Source organism: Chlorocebus sabaeus, chromosome 25, assembly GCF_047675955.1.
Source record: "Chlorocebus sabaeus isolate Y175 chromosome 25, mChlSab1.0.hap1, whole genome shotgun sequence".
Lineage (NCBI taxonomy): Eukaryota > Metazoa > Chordata > Mammalia > Primates > Cercopithecidae > Chlorocebus > Chlorocebus sabaeus.
In genome coordinates this window covers 4,634,731-4,657,194 of record NC_132928.1, presented here as the reverse complement: position 1 = coordinate 4,657,194, position 22,464 = coordinate 4,634,731, and the positions used below count along the sequence as shown (strand labels likewise).

The window sequence follows — 22,464 nt, the reverse complement described above, 5'->3', positions numbered from 1 at the left end:
TGGTGGGAACGTAAATTAGCACAACCAAATGAAAAAACAGTATGGAGGTTTCTCAGAAAACTGAAAATAGAACTACCATACAAGCCAACAATCCCACTACTGGGTATTTATGTGAAGGAGGGAAATCCGTACGTATATTGAAGAGACACCTACATCCCCATGTTTACTGCAGCACTGTTCACAACAGCCAAGATAGGAATCAATCTAAAAGTCCATCAACAGATGAATGAAGACAATGTATATATACACAAAATAGAAAACCAGCCAGAAAAAAAAGAATAAAATTCTGTCATTTATGTCATTTATGGCAACATGGATGAGCTTGGAGGACATTATGTTAAGTTAAATAAGTCAGACATGGAAGGATAAATATCTCTTGTTCTCACTCATATGTGGGAGCTAAAATATTTGAGCTCATAGAAGTAGAGAGTAGAATTGTGGTTATTAGATGATGAGAAGGGTGTTGTGGAGGGGAGGATAGAGAGAGGTTGGTTAACAGCTAGATGGGAAGAATAAGTTCTAGTGTTCTATAGCTTTGTAGGGTAACTATGGCAAACAATAATTCATTAAATTTTTTCAAATAGTTAGAAGATTTTGCATTTTATTGTTATTTCCTTTTTTTAGAGACAGAGTCTCAACTCTTGCCCAGGCTGCAGTACAGTCATGTGATCATAGCTCACTACAGCCTCAAACTCCTGGGCTCAAGCAGTCCTCTTACCTCAGCCTCCCGAATACCTGGGGCTACAGGCATGCACCACCATGCCCAGCTATTTTTTATTTTTATTTTGTAGAGATGGGGACTCACTATGTTGCCCAGGCTGGTCACCAACTCCTGGCTTCAAGTAGTCCTCCCACTTTGACCTCCCGAAGTACTGGGATTACAGGCATTAGTCACTGTGGCTGGCCCTTAAAAAAGAGGATATTGAATGTTATCAAGTCAAAGAAATGACAAAGGTTTGAGGTGATGAATATGCTAATTATCCTGATTTACTAACACATTGTGTATATTTATTAAAATATCACAATTATTTGGATTAAGGGTGGGGCAAGATGGCAGAATAGAATCCTCCACTGATTATATCTCATGCAGGAACACCAAATGTGACGGCTATCTACACAAAAAAACCATCTTCATAACCAAAACTCAGGTGAGCAACCACAATACCTGGTTTTAACTTCATATTGCTGAAAGAGGCACTCAAGAGGGAAGGGAACAGTCTTGAATCACTGATTGCATCCTTCCCCCAACCCATGGCAGTGGCTGTGTGGTGGGGAGAGATAATCTGAGCACTTAGAGGAGGGAGAGTGCAATGCTTGTGAAACTGTTAATTGAACTCATTGCTGCCCTGTCACAGCAGAAATCAAAACCCAGCTGAACTCAACTGACAGCCACCCACAGAGGGAGAATTTAGACCAGTTCTAGCCAGATTGGAATCGCCCATCCCAGTGGTTGGAACTTGAGTTCCACCAAGCCTCGCCATTGCAGACCAAAGTGCTATGTGGTCCTCAATAAACTTGAGAGGCAGTGTAGGCCACAAGGACCACAATTCTTGAACAAGTCCTACTGCTGTTTTGGACTTTGAGCCAATGGATGTGGGGGGCCCCAACCTAGTGAGACATCAGCTGGAAAGACTAAGGAGTGCTTGCACTTACGTCCCCTAACCCCAGGCAGCACACCTCACAGCAAAGAAAGTCACTCCTTTCTTTTGTTGAGGAGAGGAGAGGTAAGACTAAAGAGGACTTTGACTTTGTCTTGCATCTTGGAGACCAGCTCAGCCACAGTAGGAGAGGGTACCAGGCAGTCATCAGGTCCCCATTCCAGGTCCTAGATCCCACACATTTATAGACATACCCTGGGCTAGAAGTGAACCCACTGCTGTGAAGGGAAGAACCCAGTTCTGGCAAGATTCATAATCTGCTGACTAAAGAGCCCTCGGCCCCTGAATGACCAGCAGTGTTAACCAGGTAGTACACAGTGGCCTTGGGTGAGACTCTGTGGCATGCTGGCTTCAGGTGAGACCTAGCACATTCACAGCTGTGGTGGCTATAGTGAGACTCTTTCTTAAGAAAAGCAGAGGGAAAAGTAAAGGGGATTTTTTCTTGTACCTTAAGTACTATCTTGGCCACAGTGGGATGGAATACCAAGTGGACTCTTGGTGTCCCCGATTCCAGGCCTTGATTCTTGGATGGCATTTCTGGACCTGTAGTGGGGCAGAGGAGAGCACACTGCCCTGAAGGGTGAGTCCCAAGCCTGGCACGTTCACCACAAGCTGACTGAAAAGCCCTTGAGAAACATGAGTGGTAGCCTGGAAGTACTCCCTATGGGCCTATGGTGGTGGTGGCCACGGAGATTTCCTCTGCTTGTGGAAAGAGGAGGGAAGAATAGGAAGGACTTTGTCTTGTGGTTTGAGAGCCAGCTCAGTTGCGGTAGTATAGAGCATCACGTCAATTTCTAAGGGTTTGGACTCCAGTCCTTGGCTCCCAGACAGCATCTCTGGACCTATCCAGGGCTTGGGGGAACTCACTGCCATTAAGGGAAGGACGCAAGCCTGGTGGGCTTTGACACCTGCTGATTGTAGAGCCCTAGGTTCTTGTGTAAACATAGGCAGTAGCCAGGTAGTGGTTACAAGGCTTTGGTGAGACCCAGGACTGTTGGCTTCAGGTTTAACCAGAAGGACACAAGCCTGGCTGGATTTGCCAGCTACTGATTAAAGAGTCTTAGGTCCTTGAGTGAACATACATCTGACCCAGTGCAATCCCAGTGGTGGTGGCCACAGTGGGGCTTGTGTCACCCCACCCCCAGCTCCATGTGGAGGGCTAGGGGAGGGATAGCATTAGGAGAAATGCCTCATGTAGATGACAGGTTAATGGGTGCAGCAAACCACCATGGCACGTGTATACCTATGTAACAAACCTACATGTTCTGCACATGTATCCCAGAACTTAAAAGTATAAATTAAAAAATAAAATAGCTGTATTGGATATTGTTGAATGCTTTTTCTGCATCTATTGAGATGATCATGTGATTTTTGTTTTTAATTCCATTTATGTGGTGAATCGCATTTATTGACTTGTGTATGTTAAACTTTCCTTGCATCCCTGGTATGAAACCCACTTGATCATGGTGGATCATCTGTTTGATATATTGTTGGATTCAGTTAGCTAGTATATTGTTAAGGATGTTAGCATCTATGTTCATCAAGGATATCTGTCTGTAGTTTTCTCTTTTGGTTGTGTCTTTTCTTGGTTTTGGAATTAGGGTGATGCTGGCTTCATAGCATGAATTAGGGAGGGTTCCTTCTTTCCCTATCTTGTGGAATAGTGTCAAAAGGATTGGTATCAATTCTTCTTTGAATGTCTGGTAGCATTCTGCTGTGAATCTCTCTGGTCCTGGACTTTTTTTTGTTGGTAATTTTTAAATTACCGTTTCAGTCTCGCTGCTTGTTATTGGTCTGTTTAGGGTATCTAATTCTTCCTGTTTTAAGCTAGGGGGGTTGTATTTTTCCAGGAATTTACCCATCTCTTCTAGGTTTTCTAGATTATATGGATAAAGGATTTTCTCTCTTCTTTTCTTGGTTAAACTTGCTAATGGTCTATCAATCTTATTTATCTTTTCGAAGAACCAGCTTTTTGTTTCATTTATCATTTGTATTTTTGGTTTGTTTGTTTCAGTGTCATTTAGTTCTGCTCTGATCTTGGTTTTTCCTTTGTTCTGCTGGTGTTGGGATTCACGCAGGATTGTGGCAGAAATATTAAAGGGAAATATTAGGGAAAGTTATAGGAAATAGTCACAAACCTTTTGGAAGGCTGAAAGCTTACATAGCTTGTAATTATTGAACAGGCTGAAGGCAGCCAGTTTTTACCTTAGAGCATTAGGTCATAGGGTAAATACTAGGGACAATAGAGGCTTCCCCAGTTAAGTCTGTTTACCCTACCTCCATTAACTAACCTTTGAGCCAAATGGCCCTCTCAGGAGTGAGGTCAACTAGGGGTATTGCCCCCTAATGGTATTTACTTTAGACCGCCAGTACCTGAGCTTTAATCATTTGTAGAACTACTCTGTTAATCATGTTAATTATCCACAAGTGTGTTGACTCAGTGCTTCTATTGTTAATTGTATACTAAATAAATGCCTGGAGTGCAAGCTGCTTAGTGATAAACCTCTCTTGGTGTGCAGGCGATCGGACACTCAACTGGACTGGCAAAGCAGAATATCTGTGTGTCAGTGTACGTTTTGTCCATCTGGCATTTGGGTCAGGGTCTGCTAATGCACTCTTGTGAGGAGCAATACCCAACTGGTGCCCCGTGTAAGGAAAAATACAACATGCTGGGTTTGGGTTTGGTTTGTTCTTGTTTCTCTAGTTCTTTGTGGCGTGACCTTAGATGGTCTATTTGTGCTCTTTCATACTTTTTCATGTAGTCGTTTAGAGCTACAAATGTTCCTCTTAGCACCACCTTAGCTATATCACAGAGGTTTTGATAGGTTGTGTTATTATTGTCATTCAGTTTGAAGAATTTTTAAATTTCCATTTTGATTTCATTTTTGACCCAATGCTCATTCAAGACCAGGTTATTTAATTTCCATGTATTCGCATGATTTTGAGGGTTCCTTTTGGAGTTGATTTCCAGTTTTATTACACCGTGGTCTGAGAAAGTGGTTGATAGAATTTCAGTTTTCCTAAATTTATTGAGTCTTGTTTTATGGCCTATCATGTGGTCTATCTTGGAGAAAGTTTCATGGGCTGTTGAATAGAATGTGTTTTCTGTGGTTGTTGAATGAAATATTCTGTATATATCTGTTAAGTCTGTTTGTTCCAAGGTATAGTTTAAATCCATTATTTCTTTGTTGACTTTCTGTTTTGATTGCCTGTCTAGTGCTGTCAGTGGGATATTGAAGTCCTCCACTATTATTGTGTTGCTGTCTATCTCATTTCTTAGGTCTATTAGTAATTGTTTTATAAACTTGCAAGCTCTAGTGTTAGGCACATGTATGTTTAGGATTGTGATGTTTTCCTGTTAGATGAGGCCTTTTACCATTATATAATGTCCCTCTTTGTCTCTTTTAACTGCTGTTGCTTTTAAGTTTGTTTTGTCTGGTATAAGAATAACTACCCCTGCTCACTTTTGGTGACAATTTGCATGAAATGCCTTTTTCCACCCCTTTAAGTTTATGTGATTCCTTATGTGTTAGGTGAGGTTATGATCAAAACCATCAGCAAAATTGGCATACAGGGATATACCTTAGTGTAATAAAAGCCATCTATGACAAACTTGCAGCCAACATAATACTGAATGGGGAAAAGTTGAAAGCATTCCCCCTGAGAACGAGAACAAGACAAGGATGCCCACTCTCATCACTCCTCTCCAACTTAGTACTGGAGGTCTTAGCCAGAGCAGTCCAACAAGAGAAAGAGATAAAGCGCATCCAAATTTGTAAAGAGGAAGTCAAACTGTCCCTATTTGCTGACAGTATGACTGTTTACCTTGAAAACTCTGAGTACTCCTCCAGAAAGCTCCTAGAACTGATAAAAGTATTCAGCAAAGTTTCCAGATACAATATTAATATACACAAATCAGTAGCTCTTCTGTACACTAGCAGTGACCAAGCAAAGAATCAAATGGAGATCTCAACCCCTTTTACAATAGCTGAAAAAAAAAAAACTTATGAATATACCTAACAAAGGAGTAGAAAGACCCCTACAAGGAAAACTACAAAACACTGCTAAAAGAAGTCACAGATGACACAAACAATTGGAAACACATCCCATGCTTATGGATGGGTAGAATCAATATTGTGAAAATGACCATACTGCCGAAAGCAATCTACAAATTCAACACAATACCCATCAAAATATCACCACCATCATTCTTCACAGAGTTAGGAAAAACAATTCTAAAATTCATATGGAACCAAAAAAGAGCCTGCATAGCCAAAGCAAGACTAAGCAAAAAGAACAAATCTGGAGGCATCACACTACCTGATTTCAAACTATACCATAAGGCCAAAACAGCATGGTACTGGTAAAAAAAAAATAGGCACATAGACCAATGAAACAGAAAAGAGAACCTAGAAATAAACCCAAATACTTACACCAACTGATCTTTGACAAAGCAAACAAAAACATAAAATGGGGAAAGGACTCCCTTTTCAACAAATGGTGCTGGGATAATTGGCTAGCCACATGTAGGAGAATGAAACTGGTTCCTCATCTCTTACCTTATACAAAAATTGGCTCAAGATGGATTAAGGACTTAAACCTAATACCTGAAACTATAAAAATTCTAGAAGATAACACTGGAAAAACCTTTCTAGCTACTGGCTTAGGCAAGGATTTCATGACCAAAAACACAAAAGCAACTGCAATAAAAACAAAGATAAATAGGTGGGACTTAATTAAACTAAAGAGCTTTTGCACAGCAAAAGGAATAGTCAGCAAACAGACAATCCACAGAGTGGGAGAAAATCTTTACAATATATACATCTGACAAAGAACTAATATCCAGAATCTACAATGAACTCAAACTAATCAGTAAGAAAAAAACAGTCCCATCAAAAAGTGGGCTGACAAAGGACTAATATCCAGAATCTACAATGAATTCCAACAAATCAGTAAGAGAAAAAACAATCCCATCAAAAAGTGGGCTAAGGACATACATAGAAAATTCTCAAAATAAGATATACAAATGGCTAACAAATATATGAAAAAATGCTCAATATCACTAATGATCAGGGAAATGCGAATCAAAACCACAATGCAATACCACCTTACTCCTGTAAGAATGGCCACAATCAAAAATTCGAAAAATAATAGATGTTGGTGTGGATGCACCAATCAGGGAACACTTCTACACTGCTGGTGGGAATGTAAACTAGTACGGCTGCTATAGAAAGCAGTGTGGAGATTCCTTAAAGAACTAAAAGTAGAACTATCAATTTGATCCAGCAATCCCACTATTGGGTATCTACCCAGAGGAGAAGAAGTTATTGTTCAAAAAAGATACTTTCACATGCACATTTATAGCAGCACAATTCATAATAGCAAAATCGTGGAACCAACCCAAATGCCCATCAAACAGTAAGTATATAAAGAAACTCTGGTATATATATGATGGAATACTACTCAGCCATAGAAAGGAATGAATTAACAGCATTTGCAATGACCTGGATGAGATTAGAGACTATTATTCTAAGTGAAGTAACTCAGGAATGGAAAACTAAACATGGTATGTTCTCACTGATATGTGGAAGCTAAGCTATGAGGACACAAAAGCATAAGAATGATACAGTGGACTTTGGGGACTTGGGGGGAACAGCTGGGTGGGGGTGAGGGGTAAAAGACAACAAATATGGTGCAGTGTATACTGCTCAGGCAATGGGTGCACCAGGTTCTCACAGATCTCCACTAAATAATTTACTCGTTTAACCAGATACCACCTGTACCCCAATAACATCGAAAAATAGAATTAAAAAAAATAGCTGTATTGAGTAAGCTCAAAGAAATTCAAGATAACACAGAGAAGGAATTAAGCAATCAGATAATCAACAAATTGAAATAATCAAAAAGAAGCAGAAATTCTGGAGATGAAAAATGCAGTTGATCTACTGAAGAATGCATGAGTCTCTTAATAGCAGAATTAATCAGGCAGAAGAAAGAGTTGGTGAGCTTGAAGACAGGCTATTTGAAAATACACAGAGACGACAAAAAAGAATGAAGCTTGCCTACAAAATCTAGAAAATAGCCTCAAAAGGGTGAATCTGAGAGTTATTGACCTTAAAAAAGAGGTTAAAAAAGAGTTAGGGGTATAAAGTTTATTCAAAGGAATAATAACAGAGAACTTCCCAAACCTAGGGAAGGATATTAATATTCAAGTACAAGAAGGTTATAGAACACCAAGGAGATATAACCCAAAGCACACCTGAAAATACCAGTAACAAGTAACAAGATCAAAGCTGTAACAAAAAAAGTCTTCCGGCAAAGAAAACCTTAGGACCTGGTGGCTTCTGAATTTTGCAAACATTTAAAGAAGAACTATAGCAATCCTACTCAAACTGTTCTGAAAAAGAGTAGTTGGGAATATTTCCAGACTCATTGTATGAGGACAGTATTATCCTCATACCAAAACCAGACAAAGGCTTATTAAAAAAAAAAAAAAGAGAGAGAGAGAAAACTACAGACCAATATCCCTAAAAAAAAGATGCAAAAATCGTCAACAAAGTACTAGCAAACTAAATTCAACAGCATGTTAAAAAGTTTGTTCATCATGACCAAATGGAATTTATCCCAGGGATGCAAGGATAGTTGAACATATCAACATTTGCATTTGCAACATTTGCATATTGATTGATATGCAATCAATGTGAAACATTATATCAGCAGAATGAAGGACAAAAACCATATGATCATTTCAATTGATGCTGAAAAAGCATTTGATAAAATCCAACATCCTTTCATGACAAAAATTCCTAAAAACTGGCTATAAAAGGGAACATACCTCAACATAATAAAAGCCATATATGACAGATTCACAGCTAGCATTGTTGTACTGAATGTGGAAAAATTGGAATTCTTTCCTCTAAGATATGGAGTACAACAAAGATGCCCATCAAACTAGTACTGGAAGTCCTAGCTGGAGTACTCAGACAAGAGAAAGAAATAAAGGCCATCCAAATTGGAAAGTAAAAAATCAAATGATCCTTGTTTGCAGATGATAGGATCTTGTATTTGGAAAAACCTAAGGACTCCACTAAAAATCTATTTGAATTGATAAACAAATTCAGTAATGTTACGGGATACAAAATGAACATACAAAAATCAGTAGTATTTCTATATGCCAACAGCAAATAATCTGAAAAAGAAATCAAGAAAGTAGTCCCATTTACAATAGCTACAAATATATGAGGAGAGGGAGAGAGAGAAAAGGCGGTGGGTGGGGAGTGGGGGAGAGAGAGAGAGAGACCTGAGACCTGTAGTTGGTAAACTAGAGTCCCAGGAGATCTGATGGTATAGTATAATTCCCCTTCTAGTCTGACTCCAAAGGCCTAAAACCCAACAGAGACAGTGATTTAAGTTCCAGTCCAGGTTCAAATCCAACAACAGGAGAAAGCCATTGTGTCAGCTTGAGGACAGGAAGAGAGAGACAGAATTGTCTCTTACTCAGTATTTTTGTTTTATTCAGGCCTCAATGAATTGGATGAGGCCTGTCTCAGTTCATTTTGTATTGCTATAGCAAATACTACAGACTGGATCATTTGTGGAGAAAAAGAAGCGTATTTGTCTTATGGGTCTGGAGGGCTGGGAAGTTCAAGAACTTGACAACTGGCATCTGGTTAGGGCCTTTGTACTGGGTCATTCCATGGAAGAAGGTGGAAGGCAGAAGGGCAAGCAAGCAAGCTTGTGAGACAGAGGAAATCATGTTGAATTATTTTATTTTATTTTAGTTATTTAAATTTTTTTTTTTTTTTGAGATGGAGTCTTGCACTGTCACCCAGGCTGGTATGTAGTGGTGCAATCTTGGCTTGCTGCAACCCCCGCCTCCTGGGATTAAGTGATTCTCCTGCCTCAGCTTCCTGAATAGCTAGGATTACAGGCTTCCACCACTACACTCAGCTAATTTTTTGTATTTTTAGTAGAGATGGGGTTTCACTATGTTGGCCAGGCTGGTCTTGAACTCCCGACCTTGTGATCCACCTCCCTCAGCTTCCCAAAGTGGTAGGATTACAGATGTGAGCTAAGTTCTGGGGTACATGTGCAGGATGTGCAGGTTTGTTACATAGGTAAATGTGTGCCATGGTGGTTTGCTGCACCTATGAACCCACCACCTAGGTATTAAGCCCAGCATGCATTAGCTATTTTTCCTAATGCTCTCCCTCCCCCAACTCCACCTCTAAGCAGGCCCCAGTGTGTGTTGTTTCCCTCTCTGTGTCCATGCGTTCTCATTGTTCAACTCCCACTTATAAGTGAGGACATGCGGTGTTTGGTTGTTTTTCCTGCGTTAGTTTGCTGAGGATAATGGTTTCCAGCTCCATCTATATCCCTGCAAAAGATATGATCTTGTTCCTTTTAATGGCTGCAAAGTATTCCATGGTATATATGTACCACATTTCCTTTATCCAGTCTATCATTAAGGGATATTTGGGTCTTTGCTATTGTGAATAGTGCTGCAGTGAACATACATGAAAAAGCTCAACATCACTGAACATTAGAGAAATGCAAATCAAAACCACATCTCACGCCAGTTAGAATGGCGATTATTAAAAAGTCAAGAAACGATGGATGCTGGAAAGGCTGTGGGGAAATAAGAACACTTTTATACTGTTGGTGGGAATGTGAATTAGTTCAACCATTGTGGGAGATGGTGTGGTGAGTCCTCAAAGCTCTAGAACCAGAAATACCATTCGACCCAGCAATTCCATTATTGGGTATATACCCAAAGGAATATAAATCATTCTATTACAAATACATATTTTTAGCCTGTCAGCCAGGCTGGAGTGCCACCATGCCTGTACCACCATGCCTGGCTGATTTTTAAAAGCATTTTTAGAGATACAGTCTCACTATGTTTCACAGGCTGGTCTGAAATTCCTTATCCTTCTGCCTCAGTCTTCCATTATTGGGATTAGAGATGTGATCCACTGTGCCCAGCCTGAACTCTTCTTTTTTATCAGGAGCCTACTCCAGCAGTAATAATGCATTCCCTCAATAATGGCATTAATCCATTCATGAGTGCAGAGCCCTAATGACCTTATCACTCTTCATAGTCCTACCTTTTAATATCATCACGGTGGTAATTAAATTACAACATGAATTTTAGAGGGAACATTCAAACCATAGCAAGGCCCAACCCCTCTGGAGAGGGCAATCTGTTTTACTCAGTTTACCTACTCAAATACTAATCTCATCCAGAAATACCTCAGAGAAAGACCCAAAATAATGTTTAAATAAAAATCTGGGCAACTGCTGGCTCACTCAAGTTCACACATAAATTTAGTCACCAGAAATGTTTTGTTAGATTTGTAACTATATCATTTTATGTCAAGTAATTATAAATGGGATTGAGTATTTAATTTACATGTTCATGCATTCATTGCTAGTATGTAGAAACAAATTGATTTTCATATATTGATCTTATATGCTATAACCTTGTTGAAGTCACTTAATAGTTCTAGGAGTTTTTTGTATTTTTTTTGGGATATTCTATATAGAATATTGGTTATCTGTAAATTGGAACAATTTATTTCTTCCTTTCTGATCTATACGGCTTTATTTTCTCTTCTTGCCTTATATAATGGATGGAACTTCCAGCATTATGTCGAATAAGAGTGGTGAAGAATAGACATTGTTGACTTTTTCCCTATCTTAAAGGAAAGGATTGAGTCTTTCACTATTAAAATGTTAGCTATAGATTTTTAATAAATGCTCTTTGTCAAGTTGAGGCGGTTTCTCTCTATTCCTATTTTTCTGAGAGTTTTTATCCTAAAAGTGTGCTAAATTTTGTCACATGCTTTTTTCTGTATAAATTTATTTGATCATGTGATTTTTTTCTTTTGTCTATTAATATGGTAAAGTACATTGATAGATTTTTGGATACAAAACCAACTTTGCATCCCTGGAATAAATCCCTATTGGTCATGATGCATAATTCTTTTTACATATTTTAGAGAATTTTCTTGGATAATATTTTGCTACGGATCTTTGCATGAGGACTGATGGTCTGTAGTGTTTTTTTTTTTTTTTTTAACTTTGCCTGGTTTTGATACCAGGATGTTACTAGCTTCATAAAATGAACTAGGAAGTGTTTCTTCTTCCTCCTGTTTTCCAGGAGAGATTGTGCAGAATTGGTATTAATTTTTCTTTTTTTCTGTCTTAAATGGTATTATATATTTATTTACTTTTATTTTACATTGACAGATTATAGTTGTATATATTTAGGGTACAAAATGATGTTAAAGTTTATGAATACAATGTGGAATAATTAAATCAAGCTAGTTAACATATTTATCACCTCAAACTCTTATATTTTTGTGGTGAAAACATTTGAAATTTACTCTTAGCACTTTCAAAATATACAGTACACACCATTATTAACTATATTCACCACACCGTGCTATAGATCTCAAAACAACAACTTATTCTTCCCATCTGAGGCTTTGTATCTTTTGACCATAATCTCCCCCATTTCCCCTACCCTCAGCCTGTGGTAAACACCATCCTACTCCCTGCTTTTTTCAGTTTGATTGCCTGAGATTCTGCTTATGAGAACATGCGTCATTTGTTTTTTTGTGCCTGGCTTATTTAACTTAACATAATGTTCTTCGATTCTATCCATGTTGTGTCATATGACAGAATTTCTTTCTGAATAGTATTCCGTTGCATATAGATACCACATTTTCTTTATCTGTCCATCTGTTAATGGGCACTTGGGTTGATTCCATAACCTGGCTACTGTGAATAGTGCTGCAGTGAATGTGGAAGTGCAGATATCTCTTTGACATACTTATTTCAAATCTTTTGGGTAAATATTTAGAAGTAGGATTGTTGAATCGTATGGTGACTTTATTTTTAGTTTTTTGAGGAACCTCCATACAGTTTTCCATATGGCTGTACTAATTTATATTCTCATAACATTGTATTAACCTTCCCTTTTCTCCAAATCCTTGCCAACACTCGTTTATTTTTCATTTTTTTGATAGTAGCCTTTCGGAGGTGATACTTCATTGTGTTTTTTTTTTTGTTTTTTGAAACGGAGTCTTCCTCTGTTGCCCAGGCTGGAGTGCACTGGCGCGATTTCAGCTCTCTGCGACCTCTGCCTCTCAGGTTCAAGCAGTTCTCCTGCCTCAGCCTCCTGAGTAGCAGGGACTACAGGCATGTGCCACCACACCCGGCTGAGCTGCTGTCTTTGATTAGGGTAGGGAAGCTGGCTGGACTCTACTCTCTGGTGAGACCCCGACTGACCTCTGCAATCAAGCAGAAGTGCTGGCTGGACACTGCAATTGTCTTTTATCTGGCTGAGCCACAACATATATTCCCTGGCCTGATGGTACCACTGCAGTTGGGTGGAGTTGTGAGAGGAACTCCAACCGTTAGGTGGAGTCACTGCTTAGGATGGAGGGGACCAGCTGCTATGCCTAGTACATAATACACAGACAAGGTTTGCCTTCCGGCTTATGCAGGGCCTTGGGGTGGGCTTTGAGCCTGAACTGAGTGCTATTTAACCTTCTGGGTGTGGAAGAACTAGCTTCTGTGCTTTGTTACATTGCACTGTGGTGGGTATTTCTCTCCCTGTATGGGGCGTTGGGGCAGGGTCTGAGGCTGGACTGGAGGCTGAGCCATCTAGGGATATAAGCCAGGTAGAATTTCCCAACACTTCTGAGAGTGACCAGCTAGGATTTGTGAGGGAGCTACGCTGTTAGCTGGTATCTCAGATTGCGTATTACCTCTGGCAGGTACACAGAGCTGCCATCAAGATCTGCAGGCTAATTACCATGGGCTCTGTCTCCTTGCTTTATCTCTACCTGACCCCAGGTGGTCTAGCCATGCTGTTAACCTCTGTGTTCCTTAAGAAGTGAGACTGAAGTAGACTTCTTGGGAAGCATATCAGAATGCCAGGGAAATGAGATGTCTGCTTTCTGTTTTCCTGCTGTAGAAACTGTGGGCCCTGGGAAATTTTTTCTTTGTTGCAGTGAGCCATCTTGGGGAAAGGAAGGGCAGTGGGATCAAAGTGAGATAAGTTCTCTTATCCTTCAAAGGCAGTTCTTTTTCTTTTTCTTTTTTTGGTTCTGTGTTCTGTGGTCCATGCAGCTTTCTCAGGCCTTCCCAAGTTTTGGGAACACAAAGGTGTTCTTGTTTGTGAATAGTTGCTAGTTTAACTTTCTGTGGGAGGTAATAAAGTCCTGAGACCCTGTATTTTGACCTGTGTTAATTCTTCTTTAAGCATTTGGTAGAAATGTCCGGTGAAGTAAACTGGGCCTGGAGATTGCTTCTTTGGAAGTTTTTAAATTATGAATTCAGGTTTCTTGGTAGGTATAGGGCTACTGAGATTATCTGTTTTACATTGGGTGAGTTGTAGTTTGTGTTTTTTGAGGAATTGGTACATTTCATCTAAGTTGTCAGTTTTATGTATAGAACTATTCATAATATTCCCTTATGATACCTTTGATGTCTACAGAATCAATCTTGATATCCTGTTTCATTCCTGTTCCTGATACTTTGTGTCTTTTCACTTTTTTTCAATTTTATTTGGTTTGCTTTATGATGCTTTCAAAGAATCAGCTCTTTGTTTCATTAATTTTTCTCGATTGTTTTTCTTTTCTCCATTTCATTGATTTCTGCTCCTATCATTATAATTTCTTTCCTCTGTTTGCTTTGAGTTTCATTTGTTCTTTGTTTTGTAAGTTCTTTTTTTTTTTTTTTTTTTTTTTTTTTTTTTTTTTGAGATGGAGTCTGGCTCTGTCTCCCAGGCTGGAGTGCAGTGGCCGGATCTCAGCTCACTGCAAGCTCCGCCTCCCGGGTTTACGCCATTCTCCCGCCTCAGCCTCCCGAGTAGCTGGGACTACAGGCGCCCGCCACCTCGCCCGGCTAGTTTTTTGTATTTTTTTAGTAGAGACAGGGTTTCACCGTGTTTGCCAGGATGGTCTCGATCTCCTGACCTCGTGATCCGCCCGTCTCGGCCTCCCAAAGTGCTGGGATTACAGGCTTGAGCCACCGCGCCCGGCGTTTTGTAAGTTCTTAAAGTGAGAGCCTAGATTATTGATTTTGCAATACCTCTTTAATGTAAGCATTCAGTGCTATAAATTTCTGTCAGCACTGGTTTAGCTGTATACCACATATTTTGATATGTTGTATTTTCATTCAGTTCACTGAATTTTTAATTTTCCTCAAGTCTTTCTCTTTGACTCATTTAGCAGTGTTTTGTTCAATTTCCAGTGTTTAGAGATTTTTTTTCCTATTACTAATTTCTAGTTTGATTTCATTGTGGTGAGAAATCAGTCTGTATGATTTTTTAAAAATTTGTTGAGTTGTTTTTGTTGTTTCCAGGATATGGTCTTTATTGATATATGTTCCATGGGAACTTGAAAAGATTGTGTATTCTTCTGTTGTTGGATAGAGTATTCTGTAGAACACTGCTTAGACCCACTTGGTTGATAAAGTTGTTTAGCTTTCTATATCTTTGCTGGTCTTCTGCCTAGTTGTTCTGTCAGTTGTTGAGAGAGTGCTGAAGTCTCCAGCTATAATTGTGGATTTGTCTCCTTTTCCTTTCAGTTCAGTTTTTGTTGGACATTTTGCAACCCTATTGTTTGGTGCATACATGCTTAGAATTACTCTATCTTCTTGGTGGATTGATGCTTTTAACATTGTATAGTGTCGCTCAGTATTTCTGGTAGTTTTATTTGTTCTTTGTACTGGTAGTTTTCTTTATTTGGTTTTAATATAGCTACTATGTTTTCTTTTGATTAGTGTTTACACAATATATCTTTTCCATCCTTTTACTTTTGATATGCCTATATTTGAAGTGAGTTTCTTATAGACAGCATAGAGTTGTGCCATGCATTTTTTTTTTTTTTTTTTTTGAGATGGAGTTTTACTCTTGTTGCCCAGGCTAGAGTGCAATGGCAAGATCTCAACTCACCACAACTTTGGTCTCCTGGGTTCAAGCCATTCTCCTGCCTCAGCTTCCCAAGTAGCTGGCATCACAGGCGCCCACCACCATGCCCAGCTAATTTTGTATTTTTAGTAGAGACAGGGTTTCTCCATGTTGGTCAGGCTGGTCTCGAACTCCCAACCTCAGGTGATCTGCCTGCCTCGGCCTCCCAGAATGCTGAGATTACAGGCGTGAGCCACTGTGCCTAACCTATGCCATATTTTAAAACCCATTCTACCAATCTCTGTCTTTTAATTGCCATATTTAGACTATTTAAATTTAATCTGATTATTTATATGGGCTTTAAGTTATAAGCCATTTTTTTTTTATTCTGTTAGTTCTCTCTGCTGTTTGTTTCTATGTTTTATGTTTCCTGCCTTGAACATTTTTAAGAATTCCATTTCGATTTATCTATAGTATTTTTCAATGTATCTCTTTGTGTAGCTTTTTTAATGGCTGCTGTAGTATAAGATTATACATACATTACAGTCTAGTGGTGTTATAATTTTATCAGTTTGAACATGTAGCAACCTTCATGTTTCTTTACCTTCCTGTTTGTAATATATTGTCTTAGCTTTTATGCATACATTTGAAACTTTATCAAACAATGTTATTATTTTTGCTTCTATCATCAAATAGAATTTAGAGAACTCATGAGAGGAATATTCTGTTTGCTTATATTTTTGTTTATCATGTTTTTTCTTCCTTTTTAATGTTGTAGTGTTCCTTCTTTTATTGTTTGGTTGTTTGATTTCTGTTTAAAGAACTTTCTGTAGACATATTTTTTGTGTAGGTCTGTTAGTACACAAGTTCTTTTACTTTTCCTTTGTCTTAGAATGTCTTAATTTCCTCTTAATTCATGAACATTTTTGCTAGATATAGGATTCTGGGTTGACAGTTCCTTTCTTTCAGCACTTGAAAAACATTGTGTCACTTTCTTCTAACCTCCATGGTCATTTGAATTGTTTTTCTCCTATAGATAAAGTGTTTTTCCTCTTGCTGATTTCAAGGTTTTTTTCTTTGTGTTTAGTTTTCAGAAGTTTGACTTTGATGTGCCTTGGTTGTGGATTTCTTTGTCTTTATCCTGTTTTGAGTTCCCTTAGCTTCTTGAATCTCTAGGTTTGTGTTTCTTTTGACAAATTTAGAATGTTTCAGCCATTATTTCAAGTATTTTTTATTTTTTTTAAGCCCTGTCTTCTTTAACCTCTCCTTCTGGGACTTCAGACACAAATGCTAGATCAGTTTTGTAATTCCACAGGTGAATGAAGATTTGTTCTTTTTTTTTTTTTTTTTTTTTTCTTTTTTCTGAGATGGTCACTCTGTTGCCCAGGCTGGATGGAGTGCAGTGGCATGATCTCAGCTCACTGCAACCTCTACCTCCTGGGTTCAAGCGATTCACTTCCCTCATTTTTTTTTGCTGTTGTTTGAATTGGATAATTTCTGTTTTTCTGTCAGTTCACTGATTTGTTTCTCTGTCTACTTCATTCTATCATTGAGTTCATCCATTGAGTTTTTTGTATTTCTGTCATTGTATTTTTTAATTCTAAAATTTCCATTTAGTTCTTCTTTATGTCTTCTATTTCTTTATATATTACCACCCACTGGGGACAAGTGTCCAAGCTCCCTACTTCGCTTTCCCTGAACACCCTCCGTGGAGGCATTAAGGGTGCTTTATAACAATTCTTCAAGAGTGGAACTCTAGGCTTCCCACTCACCCTTTTTTCCCTATGGTATTTGGCTGGAATAGAATAGTTACTGAATAAAAGTTTCTGTCATGGTAGGCTGCCCCTGTCCTGGTCCTTTACCTAGACAATGGACTTTTTTTTTCTTAATCTGCACCCATTGGCATTTCTAGGTTACTGGTTTCTTCAGCTTCAAGTCTGGGATATATTGGGCAAAAAGAAAACCCAGGGAACTTACCGCCATGTCATTTCTAGACACCTTTGCCTTTTCTTCCCCACCCTTCAATGTTTTGTTATGTCGGCTTTAATTTAATATCCAGAGTTTTTAGTTGTGCTGAGCAGGAAGAACAGTGAAAAGTGTGTCTATTTCATTTTTCCTGGAATCCAGTACCTGAGTAGTAATAGTCTTTTGTGGTATGTTCCCTAATACTAAGCAGTTCTAGTTTGTTTGTGAGTTATGTTGTGTAGAATGTATTTTGTTTTCTTTGGTAATAAAATAGAAATTTATGGTGAGTTCCTTATAATACTTATGCTTGAAGACAGTCATTAGTCGATGTGCTATTTTTCTCCTGTCAGATAATGCATTACAGCTATAAATTTTTTCGTGTTTTCCATTCTTATAATTACTTTTATGTGCACCCTCCCTAATTTCATATCTATGTTGAAATATGCAAACCAAAATTTAGTACATTTTTAAAGGAAAAAAAGAAAACTTTAAACAAACACTGAATAATGTGAGTCTATTATTACCTAAATTTTGATAGTCAACCTCTTGTTAATAAATACTGAGATTGTGTTTGCTTTTTGTGATATTTTACTTTCCATGATGTGCCACATGTCTTTAGCATAATCTCCTTTTCTGTATCAGATACTTAAAGGGATGTCATCAAGTTCTTCTGTGTCTAGGAGTAGTTTTATGTTATGTGAGGCTTATCTAATTGGGAGGGTTCTTTAAGATAAATAGTACAGGACTTTGGAATAGGCAGTGTAAATGATGAACCCATGAAGCTTAAAATTCACTAGCTTTATAATATATAAAGCCCTCAACTATAAAATAGAAAGAGGGAAGAGATAATTTCTGATTATTATATTTTCTGTATATTATGAGCTTGATAACCCTTAAAAATCAGCCACTCCAAAGGGATGATTCAGGGCAGACCCCTCTTCTCCACACACTGTTGCACAGGGAAGTTTGCTTTACTTGATCCAGTTTTTAAGGAACCTCATCTCTTCTACTCTGCCCTTTTCTCCCCAAGTTCTGTCTTTCTATTATTTCCAGTGTAGTTAGTAGTGATTTGTCTCACCTTTGTGATCATTATTTAGACTAGTAGAAAAAGACAGAAAAGAAAAGGGCTCATCTTCTTTATTTTAGGATATAAGTAGTTGGAAATTTTAAGAAACATTCTCCCAATGGTCTGTAATCCAGTTGGTATTTTTTCCTATAATTGGGAGAAAAGTACATTGAAGGAATTTATTTTGATTTAGTGAATTTAATACATTGAGGACATATAATTCATTTTAGATAATACTTCCTCATATTTCAAAATTAGAACACAGTGGCATAATAGAATGTCATTACTTGTTCCCCCTCCTATTTTGTTCTTATTCAACACACCTAGTCCCCAAAGCCTTGCCTACAACATTATCATCCAAACACAACCCCTAATGCTTACTAATCATTATCATTTAAAATGGGGTAGATGTAAAACATTTTGACTATAAGGATATTAACTAAACATACTACTTACCTCTAAACTAATTTTATTCATTTTGAATGAGAGATAAATCTTTAGAAATTTTTTAACTTTCAGGTCATTTTTGTACCACCATCTTTTTTTGGCTGATGACTTATTTCAAGCCTGTTTGCTTTATATAAGAGGACTTTGTGAAGATGCAATTAATCTCAAAAATTATAATGACCATGAAAATAATCTATCTGCCATATGCCTTGTAAAGGTGAGTAGAAGTATACTACTATAAGCTAATATTGGTATATAGAAACTAGGAAGAACATATAGCATTTGAATTAAAAAATATACAGATTTCTAAATTCATAAATAAACCATCTCTTTCGATTACTACTGTTCTAAAATATCTGCAAAGAACATGAGTTCCTTGCAATAAATTTTAATAGTTAACATTTCTTGTAGTTTCTTCCTTATGAGTAACCTAAGTCCATAAGACCCTTTATTTTCAAATGTATTTCCAAATGTGTAATATTATTTAAAATAATCAGTTACTTCTTATACATAATTGATAGTTAGCAACTATTCTTCCTCCTGTATAGCTGTCAAGATATTATCATAAGCTTCAACTCAGAAGTTTTGGTTAAATTTATGAATTCTCCTATTTCAATATTCTAGAAAAAGTGAGCCTCTTAATGGAATAATTTAATTTCTATAAGATAGCTCTTTTGAGTGGTTAAGTATCTAGAACTAGTCTACAATTGAACAAGATTCTAGCAGTTTTTACTTCACTCAGTCAATGTATGAGGGAGAAAAGCAAAATTGGTAGAGTTATCTAGACTAAGAAAGAGGAATTCTTAAGGGGCTTGGACAAGTTAAATATTTGATAATTAGCTCGAAAATCAGTTGTATTGACTACATGTAACAGGATCAATACTTGTAAATCAACATCTGATGTTTAGAATTGATTATGTGTAGTGATTGATACATAGTAGGTGCTCAACACTAGTCTTTGAATAAAAGAATAAATTAATGAAGGAAGAGGAATTATTACATAGATGTATTTTTATACCTGTATTGTTTTATTTTTTATACGTATATTGAGAATGTTTATGTTTCAAAAGGATTAAATTCACCTTAAGTGGGAGACGTTTCACAGAGGAATCTTTTTGATTTGGTTTTTATGTAGAAGGAAATAGGATATGGTTTTCATATAGAAGGAAATAAAATACTCTGTGATATTAGATTGTTTTGTAAATGGCTGAGTGACAACATTTATTAATTTTTAGTGATGGGTGGGAAGGCATAAAACACTTTAAAATACCTTTGAAGTCTGCACCTTAAATGCTAACAAATGATAGAGAACATGACCAGTGATAGAGAAGAAATGTTAGGACTCTTTCCTAGAGACCTTAGGCCATGTCAGCTTTAATATGGAACATCAGGAGGAAGAGAACAAACTTTTCCAGACAATATGTAAGTATTTATTATCTATTATATGCAAAGTGCTGTGCAAAGGAAATGAATACAAAGTGAAAAGCAAAGCTTTGCTGTTTTCAATCTGCTTACAGTTCATGGGAAGAAATAATTCTTTACATATAAAAATGAAAACTAATTTGAGAGATAGTTTCTTTGTTGTGCTAATCATTCTACCTAATCATTAGCAAAGTATAAGGTAAGAAATGTTTACGTGCAAACAATACTTGTAAAACAGTCATGTTACAGAAATCCAGAGAAGGCAGAGATTAGCCTTATTTGGAATTAAAGTTAGGTCATGCCTCATATTTTGAGCTAGGCTGTACTGGATTTGAATAGCCATAGGGGAGGAGATGAGGCTTTTAAATAAAGAATATTAATGTGAGTAAGGCATTCAATATATATTTGATTTGAAAATTAGATTGGCTCATGAATGTCAGGCCAAGAATAACACAGTAAGGGAAAAGTAGGATTTCAACCTGCCCATAGGGCAGGGGAACTCCTAGTGGTGATTGTTACGAGGGCAATTTACAAGAATGGGAATTTCTGATACTGTATGTGGAAAAGCCAGGTTTCGATGGAGGAAGAGCAGAGATTCATATCCTGGAGAACCAAGCTGGGGTCAGGAGTCAAAGGTGGCCAGTTGTGCATTAGAATCGGAAGGTTATGCATAGCCCAGGGATGCAGACACCAATGAAGACTGACAATGAGGACGTAAGGAGTATGAAGCAAGGTTATGAATGTGAGGAATGGGATTGTTCAGAAGTTAATGCCATTAATGGTGGTCATACGTGTACTCTGCTGGGATGAAAGCATACCTTTAAAGAGGGCGGAATTCGGAATTTCTTGAACCAGAAGGTAAAGAACATATGTTGTTTGTTCAAATCTTTACTTTCAAATGGATGGAACATTATGTTTTTGTATTACCAGAGATGAATTCTTAGCTTAGTTGATGGAGATTTCTCCTGGCTAGATTCTGAATGAATTTTGAATAAAATTCACCTATTTGAACAAAACTTAGTTCTAGAGAGATTGTCACTTATCCAAGTTGACAGAATCGTGTAGAGTTGAGACTTTGGATCATGTTTCACATTCGAATGAAATTTGTTTTATTGTGCTGTATTTGGGTGCTTAATAAAAATGTAAATATTTGTGTCCCATTCCTTTTGCAAGAGAGGGCAGTGAGTGGTACTGGTAATCTACATTTTAAATAGGTTCCTCAGTTAACTCTTATGCAGGATAAATTTTGAGAACTACTCTTAAAGAACAACTATTCAAAGTTTTTGAACATAGTATTTTAGGAAATTATTGTAATATTGGTCTTTGGGAAAAATTGGAAGTGGAGAGATACTTGGGTGATAGAGATCAGTTATTATGGTACTGGATAAATGCAGGTATAAGCAATAAAGACTTTAATTAGGATGTTGTCAGTAAGACCAGAATGGCAGGGAGGTTTTGAAAAATTCAGACCTGGTAGTCAGATATGGAACCAGGAGAATGGAAACTTAAAGAGTAAATCCAAAATTTTAAGCCAGAGCAGTACTTTTCAATCTTTTTTGTTGTGGGAAGATACATTTATTAATTTTTATAGTATAACTATATGATAAAAAATAAAGATATCTGCATATTTATTAATGAAAATATATTTTGTTCAGAGAATTAACACAGTAGTGGAAAAATAATACTGAAAGAAGGAAGAATGATGGAATATACATGCATGGATGGAACATTATGTTTTTGTATTATCAGAGATTAATTCATAGCATAGTTGATGGTGATTTCCTCCATATAGATTCTGACTGAATTGTGAATAAAATTAACTTTGTTTGAATCATGTAATTTTACCCTCTTTTTGCTGTGTTGTGGGAAGTCAGGGACCCCGAATGAAGGGACCGGTTGAAGCCACAGCAGAAAAACATGAATTGTGAAGATTTCATGGACATTTATTAGTTCCCCAAATTAATACTTTTATAATTTATTAT

At 37.4% G+C, this 22,464-nt stretch overlaps 1 protein-coding gene across 4 annotated transcripts in view; it reads left to right on the top strand.

The window, feature by feature from the left end:
• The window catches only part of DNAH14 (dynein axonemal heavy chain 14), a 528,962-nt gene that overhangs the window by 48,763 nt on the left and 457,735 nt on the right, over nt 1-22,464 (top strand). For all 4 annotated transcript variants that reach the window (XM_073011492.1, XM_073011489.1, XM_073011491.1 and 1 more), the window contains exon 9: nt 19,133-19,277. In XM_073011492.1, coding sequence (XP_072867593.1) covers nt 19,133-19,277 — 145 coding nt within the window. The remainder of the gene's footprint in view (nt 1-19,132; nt 19,278-22,464) is intronic.